Source organism: Macaca fascicularis, chromosome 1 (assembly GCF_037993035.2).
Source record: "Macaca fascicularis isolate 582-1 chromosome 1, T2T-MFA8v1.1".
Classification (NCBI taxonomy): domain Eukaryota; kingdom Metazoa; phylum Chordata; class Mammalia; order Primates; family Cercopithecidae; genus Macaca; species Macaca fascicularis.
Window position 1 is genome coordinate 218,150,186 of NC_088375.1, and position 11,913 is coordinate 218,162,098.

The 11,913-nt window shown below is 58.7% G+C and overlaps 1 protein-coding gene across 4 annotated transcripts; it reads left to right on the plus strand.

Annotated features, from left to right (window-relative positions):
- Positions 1-4,860: 4,860 nt before the first annotated feature.
- Positions 4,861-11,046, plus strand: MFAP2 (microfibril associated protein 2). 4 transcript variants are annotated; one of them, XM_015442056.4, is made up of 9 exons: positions 4,861-5,416; positions 7,248-7,325; positions 8,367-8,456; positions 8,656-8,682; positions 8,774-8,860; positions 9,025-9,069; positions 9,845-9,932; positions 10,182-10,255; positions 10,510-11,046. In XM_015442056.4, the coding sequence occupies exons 2-9, from the start codon at positions 7,289-7,291 to the stop codon at positions 10,611-10,613; spliced, it is 552 nt and encodes a 183-aa protein (XP_015297542.2). In that variant the 5' UTR covers positions 4,861-5,416; positions 7,248-7,288; the 3' UTR covers positions 10,614-11,046. The 4 variants fall into 4 exon arrangements, with proteins under 4 accessions (XP_015297542.2, XP_005544706.2, XP_005544707.2 ...); XM_005544649.5 differs by having other exon boundaries at positions 4,861-4,924; XM_005544650.5 differs by having other exon boundaries at positions 4,861-4,924; positions 8,370-8,456.
- The last annotated feature ends 867 nt before the right edge of the window (positions 11,047-11,913 follow it).

Genomic DNA, 11,913 nt, shown 5'->3' on the forward strand with positions numbered 1-11,913 from the left:
GTGGGCTTGCCTGGGAGGCATTTGCTAGGGCACAGTTCCCTCTCTCCCACCTTTCCCCCTCCCCGTCCCACCCCAACATCCTGGGACATGTTTGTGGGCAGTTCCTCCCTCAGATGAAATCCAGGCTCAGAGCCCACATCTCCCAGCCAGAACCACGTGCATCATCCCTGAGGGAAGGGTGGGTGCCTCTGAGCTCATCTCACCAGCGGGCCCCTGGCCAAGCCCCTCTGCTCTAGAGAGGCAGCTTGGCCGTCTGGCTCATCTGGGCAGGGGAGAACAGGAAGGACTGGCTGTTTCCTGCCTTCCAAAAGCCCTGGCCAACCTCATTCCTGGAACCCCTGGTGCTATCCCCAGGCCTGCCAGAGTAGGGGCTGAGAAAACGTTGAATCATGCTGGGGAGAAGGGATGTGGGTGTGAGGATGTAACTCCTGCCAGGAGGCACATCATGGTGGACCTCTGCTCCGGGCACAGCAACGGTTCAGGGTGGCAGATGCTGTTTCAGAGGAAGCCACAGAGAGGCCTGGGTTCAAATACCTCCTCTACCCTTAGCCGATTATTCATGAATCTATTGGACAGGTGTGTGCCAGGCACCAGGACTAACTCAACAAACTGAATAAAACGGGACAAAAACATGGTCTCACCCTGCAAGCAGTTCACCATCCAGCATGAAAGCCTGGCAGGGAAGGAGCACATGTCCAAGGACATAGTGGGAGCACAGCAACCACAGCCCCATCCCCTCCCCTGCCCAAAGAAACAGCCAGGGGAATGGGTAGAAGCAGCAGAAAGGACCTGGGAGCCAGGACACGAGTTGGCAGCTTTAGCCCCTCAGTCTCCCAGTTTTTCTTTCTTTCTTTCTTTCTTTTTAGACAAGGTCTTGCTCTGTTGCCCAGGCTGGAGTGCAGTGGTGCAATCATGGCTCACTGCAGCCTCCACCTCCCCAGGCTCAGGTGATCCTCCTACCTCAACCTCCTGAGTAGCGGGGACTATAGGCAGGCGCCACCACACCCAGCTAATTTTTGTATTTTTTGTAGAGATGGGGTTTTGCCATGCTGTCCAGGCTGGTCTCAAACCCCTGGGCTCAAGCGGTCCGCCCGCCTCGGTCTCCTAAACTGCTGAGATTACAGGTGTGTGTCACCGCGCCCAGCCTCCCTCTTTTTTTCGAGGGTAAGGGACAGCATTTCTACTGAGCGATTTCCTCTCTTTTGCCAGTGGGATTGCTCCTGGCAGCAGTGGGGTCTAAGGGCAGGCAGACGGCTGGGCTGGCCTGAGGGCCCACCTCTCTCCAGGTCACAAAAGTCTCTGCGGCATTGCAATAGACACTGGGGGACAGGGCATGGTCATTCTTCAACAAAGCAATCCTGGGGAATGAAGGAGGCGCAGGACATATTGAGTCCCTTCCTGAGACTCAGAGTCTAAGGGAAGTGGGGGAATGACTAGGGGTGAAGAGATCACACGGCAAGGGTCTCAGTCAGGGACCATCCTCATCTCCTCCCAGCCCGCAGCCCCTACATCTCCCAGCCCGCAGAACCCCCTGCTCCTGGGCAGGACTGAAGGCTGCCCCAGAGGCAGAGGATCTGCATTCCCAGCCAGTCTCTCTGGGAAGAGTTTAGAGTACAGTTCACTCATTCATTCCACAAATGTTTGCTGAACTGCTGCTCGGAGCCAGGCTCTGAGCCTAATCAGCAAAACTGAAGATAAGCAAAAACAGGCCTCAGTCCTGGCCTTCACGGGGCAAGATGACAGTCGCATCGGGAAGAGGGACAGGGCTCAGATGGTCACAGATAGGCCAACAAGAGAGCTGCAAGCAGTAAAGCTAGAAAGCACAAAAAAAGGAAAAAGGGAAGGCCCCTCTGAGGAAGGGAGGGTTTGATCTGTGACCCCACGGAGGAGACCTCAGCCAGAGCTCGGGAGGAAGAAACGACCCAGTCTGGGAAGGAGAGGGATTTGGGAGAAAGCCCCCAAAGGCCGGTGGCTAGAGGAGGAAGAGGAGGCAGAGCCAGGCTGCCATAAAGGGCAGGGGTCCTGGAGGCCACAGGGGAGTTGAGCCCCCAACCTGAGTGAAAGGCGTTCAGTAGAAGCGGCCATGATCTGCAGGGGTGAGGGAGGCAGGACCCACGTGGGAGAGCCCGGAGTGGAGGCTATTGCAGAGCCCAGGCAAATGATGGTGGTGTCAACTAAAGAAGAAATCAGCCTTTTGACCAGGCCCAGTGGCTCACGCCTGTAATTCCAGCACTTCGGGAGGCCGAAGTGGGTGGATCAACTGAGGTCAGGAGTACAAGACAAGCCTGGACAACATGGTGAAGCCTCATCTCTATTAGAAATACAAAAAAAAAAAAAAAAAAAAAAGGCACGGTGGTGGGTGCCTGTAGTCCCAGCTACTCCGGAGGCTGAGGCATGAGACTCACTCAAACCTGGGAGGCAGAGGTTGCAGTGAGTCGAGGACGCGCCACTGCACTCCAGCCTGAGAGGCAGCAAGACCCTGTCTCAAAAAAATAAAATAAAATAAAATTCCACCTTTTGGCCAGGCACAGTGGCTCATGACTGTAACCCCAGCACTTTGGGAACCCAAGGCAGGTGGATCAGCTAAGGTCAGGAACCTGGCCAACATGGTGAAACCCTGTCTCTACTTAAAAAAAAAAAAAATGCAAAAGTAGCCTGGCATGGTGGCATGCGCCTGTAATCCCAGCTACTTGGGAGGCTGAGGTGGGAGAATCCCTTCAACCTGGGAAGTGGCGGTTACAGTGAGCCAAGGTCACGCCACTGCACTCCAGCCTGGGCAACAGAGTGAAACTCCATTTAAAAAAAAAAAAAAAAGAAAATCAGCCGCTGAAAAAATTAAAGTTACTTTTATTGAGTCTTACTGAGGACTGCACCCTGGGAGAGCGTTTCAGAGAGTCTCTGTCAGACTGCTCCAAAGCAGCATTTCAGCCCACACTTTAGATACAGAGGTAGGTGGTTCTGCATGTACTCAGAAGTTATGGTCAGGCACGGTGGCTCACATCTGTAATCCCAGCACTTTTGGAGGCTGAGGCGGGTGGATTGCTTGAGCTCAGGAGTTCGAGACCAGACTGGGCAACATGGCAAAAGCCCTTCTCTACAAAAAAAAAAAAAAAAAAAAAAAAAATTAGCCGAGCATGGTGGCTCTTGCCTGTAGTCCCAGCTACTTAGGAGGCTGAGGTGGAAGGATCACTTGAGCCCAAGAGGTGAGCTGTGATGGTGCCACTGCACTCCAGCCTGGATGATAGAGCGAGACCCGGTTTCATTAAAAAAAAAAAAAAGAAGGCCGGGCGCGGTGGCTCAAGCCTGTAATCCCAGCACTTTGGGAGGCCGAGATGGGCGGATCACGAGGTCAGGAGATCGAGAGACGATCCCGGCTAACACAGTGAAACCCCGTCTCTACTAAAAAATGCAAAAAAATAGCCGGGCGAGGTGGCGGGCGCCTGTAGTCCCAGCTACTCGGGAGGCTGAGGCAGGAGAATGGCGTAAACCCGGGAGGCGGAGCTTGCAGTGAGCTGAGATCCGGCCACTGCACTCCAGCCTGGGTGACAGAGCAAGACTCCGTCTCAAAAAAAAAAAAAAGAAGAAAAAAGTTACATCAAATGTCTTCAGAAGCTACACTAGAGCAAATCTCACCAAAGTTTGGGTTCCAGGATGTACCTAGTTATATAGATTATAGAGGCATAATCATCGGTCCTGTCAGGTGCTATCTTACGTACAGGAAAAGGCACAGCCAGGATCATTGAACTTACCTTTCCTAACAATGCAGTGATTCAAGCAAGAGGCGTGGGAGCCTGTGTTCTGCCCTGCCTGCCACCTTCAAGGCATCCTTCCGTCACGCTGCCGCTGGCCACTGAGTCAGGGCTTTGTCAGCTTCTGACAAGCAGAAAGAACAAATGTGGTTTCTTGGGATTGCAACTTGGTCTCACAGTGGCTTAGGCCAGGGAGGGAGCAGTGGACAGAGTCACAAAAGAAATTTTTAGTAGCATTCACAGGTGGGTACTGGATTAGATGCAGGGCTAAGGGTAGGGGAGGAAGCCTGGGTAATGGAAGGCTGGGGGGCCAATGGAGTACTGGGAACCCTGGAAGGCCAGGTCTTGAAGGCCAGGTCTTGGGGAGAGCTAGGAGGTTGTGAATTTGGACTTGGATGCTTGTTGAAGTTGATGCACCTTGGGGACATTTGTGGGACACACAGATAGGGTCAGGGCTGAAAAAAGTGCTGGTTATGACCTGGGTCAGGGAATCTTGCCTGTAATCCCAGCAACCCAGGAGGATGAGACAGGAGGAACTCTTGAGGCCAAAATTTCGAGGCCAGAAGTTCGAGACGAGCATGGGCAACACAGCAAGACCTTGTCTCTAGAAAAGGAAAGAAAGAACGGCTGGTTGTGGAAGCCAGCCATGGCCCAGAGCTCAGCAGTGTAGGAGGAGATGGTGCGGGCCTGGGAAAGGCAGCAGGCTCAGCTGGAGAGGCAGAAGGAAAACCAAGGCAGGAGGGTGTCCTGTAAGCTGGGAGAAGGCAGAGTGCGAGCGAGGCTTACTTTCTGGCTGAGGGGCCTATGGTGAGTCACTTTGGGAAGCTTGGTTTTCTCCTCTGTGAAATGGGCTACACACCCACCCTTGCTCACCTCACCCACCTCACCCCCCTCACCCCGTCGACGTCGAGTGAGGAGCAGCTGTGAGAAGGAGGAAGCTTTGCACGGACGTGAGGACGGCTCCGGGCGCCTCTCCCCCGGGGACACCCCCGAGGAGATGGAACCCCGAGGGCACGGCGTGGCGGTCTGTGCGGGCCGCTCGCGTTAGGACCCAGAGGCTCTGGGGCTGGAGGGCGGGCGCCAGCCCCGTCGGGGGCCCGGAGGGGGACTCGGAGCGGGCCAAGGGGCGGCTCCGGCGGGCGGACTCGGAGCGGGCGGCGGAGTGACCCGGACAGGTAGGCGCGGGCCTGGCGCTTGGGGGCCCCGGGGGGCGGTCAGGGGCGTCGGCGGGTCCCGCGGCGCGGGGACGGGGGTGCCAGGCTCTCCGGGTCCCCGATCCTGGGGCGACCGCGGAGGTCCTGAACCCAGCGCCTTCAGAGCGGACGCCAGGGGGGCACCTGGAAAGTTTGGGGTTGCTCTGCAGAGAAAACGTGAATTGGGAAGGGCGGGGAGCCCGAGTTTGGGGGGAGCCAGAGGTGGGGGCGTCGGGGGATGGGACATCTTTTGTTCTCCCAGGGAGGTTGGAATGTGGCGGGTGGGGTGGGGGGCCCCGGTGGGAATGGCCGAGACAGAGACGCAGAGAGACAAAGAGAGATCAGAGACGGGAGCGCGAGGGCGCGCGGAAGCTGACTGTTCCCAGCTGTGCGGCGCTGCAGCATCTGGGTTCCCCCCGCCGGGACCCCTCCCCGCTAGCTTGGCTCTGGAGCGGGCAGAGCCCTCCGTCTGAGGTCTGAGCCAGCGTCGGGGCCCCCTGTCCCCCTCCTCCCAGGACGCAGGGGAGTCGGGGTTGGGGGAGGCCGCAGCTGTGGAAGAGGCCAGAGGTGGGGGTGGGGCAGCCTCCCGGGCAGGTCCTGGCCTCCCGCACGCCCCAAAACCCCTTGGTCTAGAAGTGCTTGGAGATGTGGTCCCCTGGGAGGAGCCCATGAACTCCACACTGACTTCCCTCTTTCCTGTCTACCCGCTAGCCCGTGGGCCTCCCTCCCCTAGTAAGCCTGGGTTTGGGGGCCAGTCCTAGGGAAGAAGACTCCACGCAGGGGACCAACAGGCATCCCCCAACACCTTGCAGCCCCTCATGCCCCAATTCAGCGCCTTCTGCTGAGCAGCGGGGGCTCCGACCGGCCTGACCGATGGGGAGAGGGACAGCGATGGGGAGAGGGACGACGATGGGGAGAGGGGCGACGGGCGACGATGGGAAGAGGGGCGACGGTGGGGAGAGGGGCGACGAAGGCTCTGGGGTCTTTTCATCCTCCTTCCATGAGGAGGTCAAGGGTTTTCAGAATGGGGTGTGGGGAGTCAGCTATCCCTCACCTCTGGGGCAGCTTGGTCCTGAGCCTCGTCTCCCCGCTCCCAATCCACCTCAGTGAGGTGCCCAAAACGCATGAGAGGGCCGGGTGTCAGGGAGGCCTCAGGATTCAGAGGAAGGAGGGAAAGACCCCATGCTTTCTCCCCTTTCCCTCCCCTCCCCCTGGATTCCCAGTGGGGAAAATAGAGCAAAGTTGGGGTTTCCAGCTAGCTTTCTGGAAAGACTTCCTGGGATGCAGCCGGGAGGGGCCCTCCTGGAGAATGGACCCCACCCTCGCAGCCCTCCCTACAGAAGGCTGAGGGACCTGAGGTGGCCCTCCACGGAGCTGGGGCTGGACGTGGGGAACCGGAGGCTTCCCCAAGTCCCACCGAGTGGCCAGGACTGGAGGCTGGGCTCTTGAATGTCAGGATCCTAATGAAAGCCATGACCCGGTGCCCTCTCCTTCCAAATGACACACATACTTGCCTACAATGTCAGGGGGTGCGGAACCCCCAGGCCGGGTGATGTCACGGCCCCTTCAGTGCTGCCGTTCTGGAATCCAGAGGAGTCCCCTCAGACTTCACTCTAGTGTTTCCTGCTGCTGCAAATAGCCCAGGTCTCGTGAGCCTGTGATGAACACAGCCAGGTCTTTCCAGGCCTGGAGGCCTGGCAGGAGAGGAGTCTTCTGGGCGCTGGGAGCCCTGCCCGGCCTGGCCGCTGTGGGGGCCCGGCAGGCCCATGTGTATGTGGTTTTCTGCTGAGCAGGATGCTCAGGGCCCAGGGGCTAATTGGGAGCAGGTGGTGGGCTTGGCAGAAGCTGCCGAGTCCAGGCGGTGATGCCGGTTGGCCACGGCTGGGGTCCCAAGGATGGGCCTGGTTCAGCGATTCATGCAGTCAGTGCCTTGGACACCCGGGGAGGCACTGGGCCAGAGGGCTGAGCATGGGTGTGGGTGAGGACAGAATGGCCCGGGCTGGGAGCACGTTAGGAATGTCCCCTTAGTGAGCAGGGCAGGGTCCACCCTTCCCTGACTGTGTCTAGTACACACATGACACGGGGTGTGCTTGTCAGGATCAGCCCTGGAGCTGGGTTGGAGGCCTTGTTCCTTGTGACCTGAACACCTGGGCGGACCAGCAGGGACTGGGATGTCCCTCCACTCCAGCCCTCCCATGCCTGGCTTCTGGGTGCCACCTTCTCCAGGGTGAAATCAGGGGATCAAAGGTCAGCTCTGCTGTCCTGGGTGCAGCCCTGGGTAGACCTCCCACCGGTCTTTCCCCAGCTGTCCTCTCTGACACCACTCCGGCCTGCCTCTTCGTTGCCATGAGAGCTGCCTACCTCTTCCTGCTATTCCTGCCTGGTAAGTGGCTCCTGGGGCAGAGGGTAGCTCCCCTTATGTGGGGGTGGAGAGTAGGGTTAGTAGGGGGGATTAGCAGTGAGCCTTTGTCATGACTTATGGCCAGAACTCAGCTCCCCAGCTCCCAGGGCCTCCTGCCTGCTTGGACCACAGACTGGACCGGCCAACACTGGCAGCATCTGGAGGCAGCTCCCGGCCCTTCCCCCAGCCCTCCACAGCAGCAGGCAGGCAGGGCTCTGGAGGGCATGTCCCAGGCACAAGGACTCCGTGGCACAAGGCACAACGCCCCTCTGGGAGCCGATGTGCAGGTGGAGGTGCAGGGGCACCCAAGGCAGGGAGTCCGGACGCTTGGGTTCTAGATCCATTCAGGGCCCTTCAGCTCTATACAGTCTCGACCTTGGGGGGGTCCGTACTGGCCAAATGAGGAGAATCAATGAGGACCACAAAAGTCCTAGCAGGGCCAAGATTCATTCATTCAGCTGTGATGTGTTGAGTCCCTACAACGTGCCAAGTGCTGGGCTAGGCCCTGGGGATTCAGCGATGAACCAGGCAGACACATCGTTGCTCCTCATCATGCGGCCAGTCCAGGGAAGGAGGACAAACAGGAAACAAGCAGATGTGAGAAACGCCAGCATGTGCTGAGTGCTGGACGGAAATCAGCAGGAGGGCCGGTGGGCTGGGGGTGGGGCGGCCTCTCGTGAGGCTGAAATTCCAGGGAAGACCTGAAGCAGCTGAGCAGGCCTCACAGGCCCAGGGAGCATCAGGTGCAAAGGCTCTGAGGGAGGCAGGAGCATGTGGAGTCCCAGGAACAGCCAGGAGGCCAGCAACAGGAAGGGGCAGGATGAGGTCAGGGAGGTGACCACGACCAGGGTGGGGAAGCGTCTTTACCATCGAAGAAGAGTTTGGATCCTCTAGGAATCTGCTTGTAGGGTCCTAGGTTCTTACAGACCTGCCCTTGTGACCCCCGCCTCACCTCCCCAGAAGCGCCTCAGGCCCCCGTTGCCCCTCCCCGTGGGGTATCCCACATGCTTTGCCTCCCCACAGCAGGCTTGCTGGCTCAGGGCCAGTACGACCTGGACCCGCTGCCGCCGTTCCCTGACCACGTCCAGTACACCCACTATAGCGACCAGATCGGTAAGGGCCTTCCACCCCCAGCCCTGCCGGGTCACGGAGGCCTGGCTGCTCAGATGTGCATGGCTCAGCCAGGGACCGCACTGGACAGGCTGATGGGAACTCTGGGGGTTGGTCCCTGGCTCAGCGGGGACCTCGTTTGCCCCTGGGGCTAGGGGAGTAGCCTGACTCCCACCAATTCCACTTTCATCTTTGTTTGCAGACAACCCAGACTACTATGATTATCAAGGTAACGGCTGGGGGTAGGCGGGCAGCTGGGGTGGGGAGAGCCCCTGGGAGGGGTAGAGGGAGTAGACCCCCTTATCCTCCCCTGGCTGCAGAGGTGACTCCTCGGCCCTCCGAGGAACAGTTCCAGTTCCAGTCCCAGCAGCAAGTCCAACAGGAAGTCATCCCAGCCCCAACCCCAGGTAGGCGCCAGACCCTGCTCCCACCCCTGCCCCAGCTCCTGCCTCACCCCTCCCCACTCTGTCCACCCTGGGAGTGGGGGTCTGCCAGGGCTGGGAGAGGTGACTCCCCTTGCCCTGAAGATACCCCTCCCAGTGATGTCTGCCTACCTCTGTCTCGACACCAGAACCAGAAAATGCGGAGGCGGAGCCCACAGAGCCTGGGCCTCTTGGTAAGGGCTTTCTTGACAGCCAGAGAAATGGAGGCACGGCCTGAAGTTGGGGTGGAGTAGGGGGCGGTGCTGGTGGGCTGGAGGTCTTTGTCCCTTGCCCATGTGGGCTGTTGGCAGTAATGTGGGCAGTATGACTGCTGTAGGCTGGCATCCCCAGGCCCCCCTAGGCAGCTCCAGGAGGTCCCACCACTCCCCAGCGTGCCTGACTGGAGGCTAAATTGGCAGCCTAGGAAGGCCCCTGTCCTCACAGTTACTGGGAGGGGCAGGGAGTGTGCTGGGGACTTCCTGTCAGCCAGAGAGACTGGGTGGTGCCCATGTGGAGGCGAGGAAGGGCCAGGGAGCGCAGGCTGGCTGAGCGGTGCCCCTCCGGCTGCCCCAGCTGACAGCTTGAAAGAACAAGGTGTGTGTGTGCGAGAGAATCCGTGTGCTTACCCTCGTGTGGGTTGGTGTGTGTGTTCCTATGTGGGCTTCTGTGAGCGTGGGCAGATCTGCTTGGAAGTTGGTATGGGCTTTTGTGATGATGCATGGGTGGGTGGGAATTTCTGTTGAACTTAGGCTTCTATAGTAAGTGTGGTTGTGAGTTGATACATGAATATTACAGCCCTGGTAAGTCTGACAGTGCTGCACGTGTCTACGTGGGCATGGGTAGGTATGGGTGTCTGCACAGGGCCTGAGGGTACAGGGGGGACTAGGCCCTGCGAGCCAGCCTCAGGTGGGTGAGGCTGGGGGCTGCCCCCCAACTCTGGGCTCCTAGTCTGACCCCACCTGTCACCAGACTGCCGTGAGGAACAGTACCCGTGCACCCGCCTCTACTCCATACACAAGCCGTGCAAACAGTGTATCAACGAGGTCTGCTTCTACAGGTGAGCACAGGTGGGCAGCTGTCGGGAAGACTCCGGAGTTTGGGGGGCTAGAGGGCACACGGGACAGCTCTGGCCAGCCAAGGTGGGAGTTGGAGGAAAGATAGTGAGTCCTGAAGTTGAGCTCAGTTCTGTGGTTGAGCCTGGGCCAGGGACCTCCACTCCTGGACTCCAATGCCGGGTTCTGTCTGGGCTATCCCAGTGGGGTTGGGTGGAAGTGGGGCTGAGACCTCCCGTGCCCTGTCCCTGCAGCCTCCGCCGTGTGTACGTCGTTAACAAGGAGATCTGTGTCCGTACAGTGTGTGCCCACGAGGAGCTCCTCCGAGGTAGGAAGGCCTCCTCCCCAAGACCTCCCCTACCCCCAGGTCCACTTCATTATCTGGCTACCTAGTCACCCACCTGATGTTTATTCAACACGTATTATCCACCAGGCCCACTTCCAGGACACCCTGAGCTCCCCTCCCTGAGGGGAGGTGAGCTGTTTCATCCTCAAAACACTCCTATCACCAGAGTTGGGGGAGGGACAGCGGTTCTAATCTCCCAGCTCCACCCTGACCCCCCTCCTTCCTGCCCCTAATAGCTGACCTGTGTCGGGACAAGTTCTCCAAATGTGGCGTGATGGCCAGCAGCGGCCTGTGCCAATCCGTGGCGGCCTCCTGTGCCAGGAGCTGTGGGGGCTGCTAGGGTGGTGCTGGCATCCGGAGTTCTGGCCCTTCTGGGATCTGGGGCCCTCGGGCCCTGCCTGACCTGGTGCTTTTTCCCCCATCCCCATGTTCCTTTTATTCTGTAAAAAGTTAGTGGACTGCAGCCCTGGGGGTTGCAGGCTGCGGTGCCTCAGGCCACTCCTTCAGCCTGTGGCCACCTCTGGGGCATGATGGGGGCTCCCCACTGCCTAGTCTCTGCCCCTCAGGTTGGGGGGGCATCCCAGGCCTCTCTGTGGGACCTTGGCCCCTGACGGGCCTTCTCAGCCCCTTTTGAGGACAGACAGTCCCCCCTTCACAGTCCCCTGAGGTAGGCTACGTCCCCCCACCCCAGCTGGTCTGCTTGGATTTCCTACAGCCCCCCTGGGCATGGACCACCTTTATTTTATACAAAATTAAAAACAGTTTTTACAAAAGATCGAGTCACTTTTTCGGTGGAGAGCACAGAGGGGCCAGCCAAGTGCCCCCAACGCAGACTGTCCTGAGAGGCTCCCCACCCCTTGGAGTGAACGGTCTGCTCAGGTGCCCTGTGCTTCTGCAGTCCCAGCCCCACCTCCTCACCCACCGGCTCCAGTTCTGCCCTGCCCAGAACACTGCGTCATGACAGTGTACGTGCGCACGCGTGTTGCAGGAATTGCATGGGAGATGGAAGGCTTCAGGGACACAGCTTTCTCATGATCAGGGCTGCTTGGTGAGGACATGAGTTCCCATCACCAGAGGGACACAGTGAAGATGGGAGGCTGCCCATGGGGTTGGAGGGCATGGGATCAAGGCAGGTGGACTGACATCCAAGGCCTTTGAGAAGTTGGGGAGATGGGTGCCATTAAAAGAACAAAAACGGCGGGGTGCAGGGGCTTACACCTGTAATCCCAGCACTCAGGGAGGCCGAGGCGGGCCGATCACTTGAGGCCAGGAGTTCGAGACCAGCCTGGCCAACGTGGTGAAACCCTGTCTCTAGTAAAAATACAAAAAAAATCAGCCAGGCGTGGTGGCGTGCGCCTGTAAACCCAGCTGCTCAGGAGGCTGAGGCACAAGAATTGCTTCAACCTGGGAGGCGGAGGTTGCAGTGAGCCAAGATCGCGCCACTGCACTCCAGCCTGGGCAGAGTAAGACTGTCTCAAAGAAAAAAAGAGGGCAAAAATGAGCAAGCCATTATAATTATAACACCTCCCTCTGACCAGCACGTGGGGCCTGGGCTCTGCGTGAAGGCTCGAACACTCCTTAACTCTGAACAGGCATATGTGGTGGATGTAATTCATATCCCCCTCTTAGAGACAGGAAAA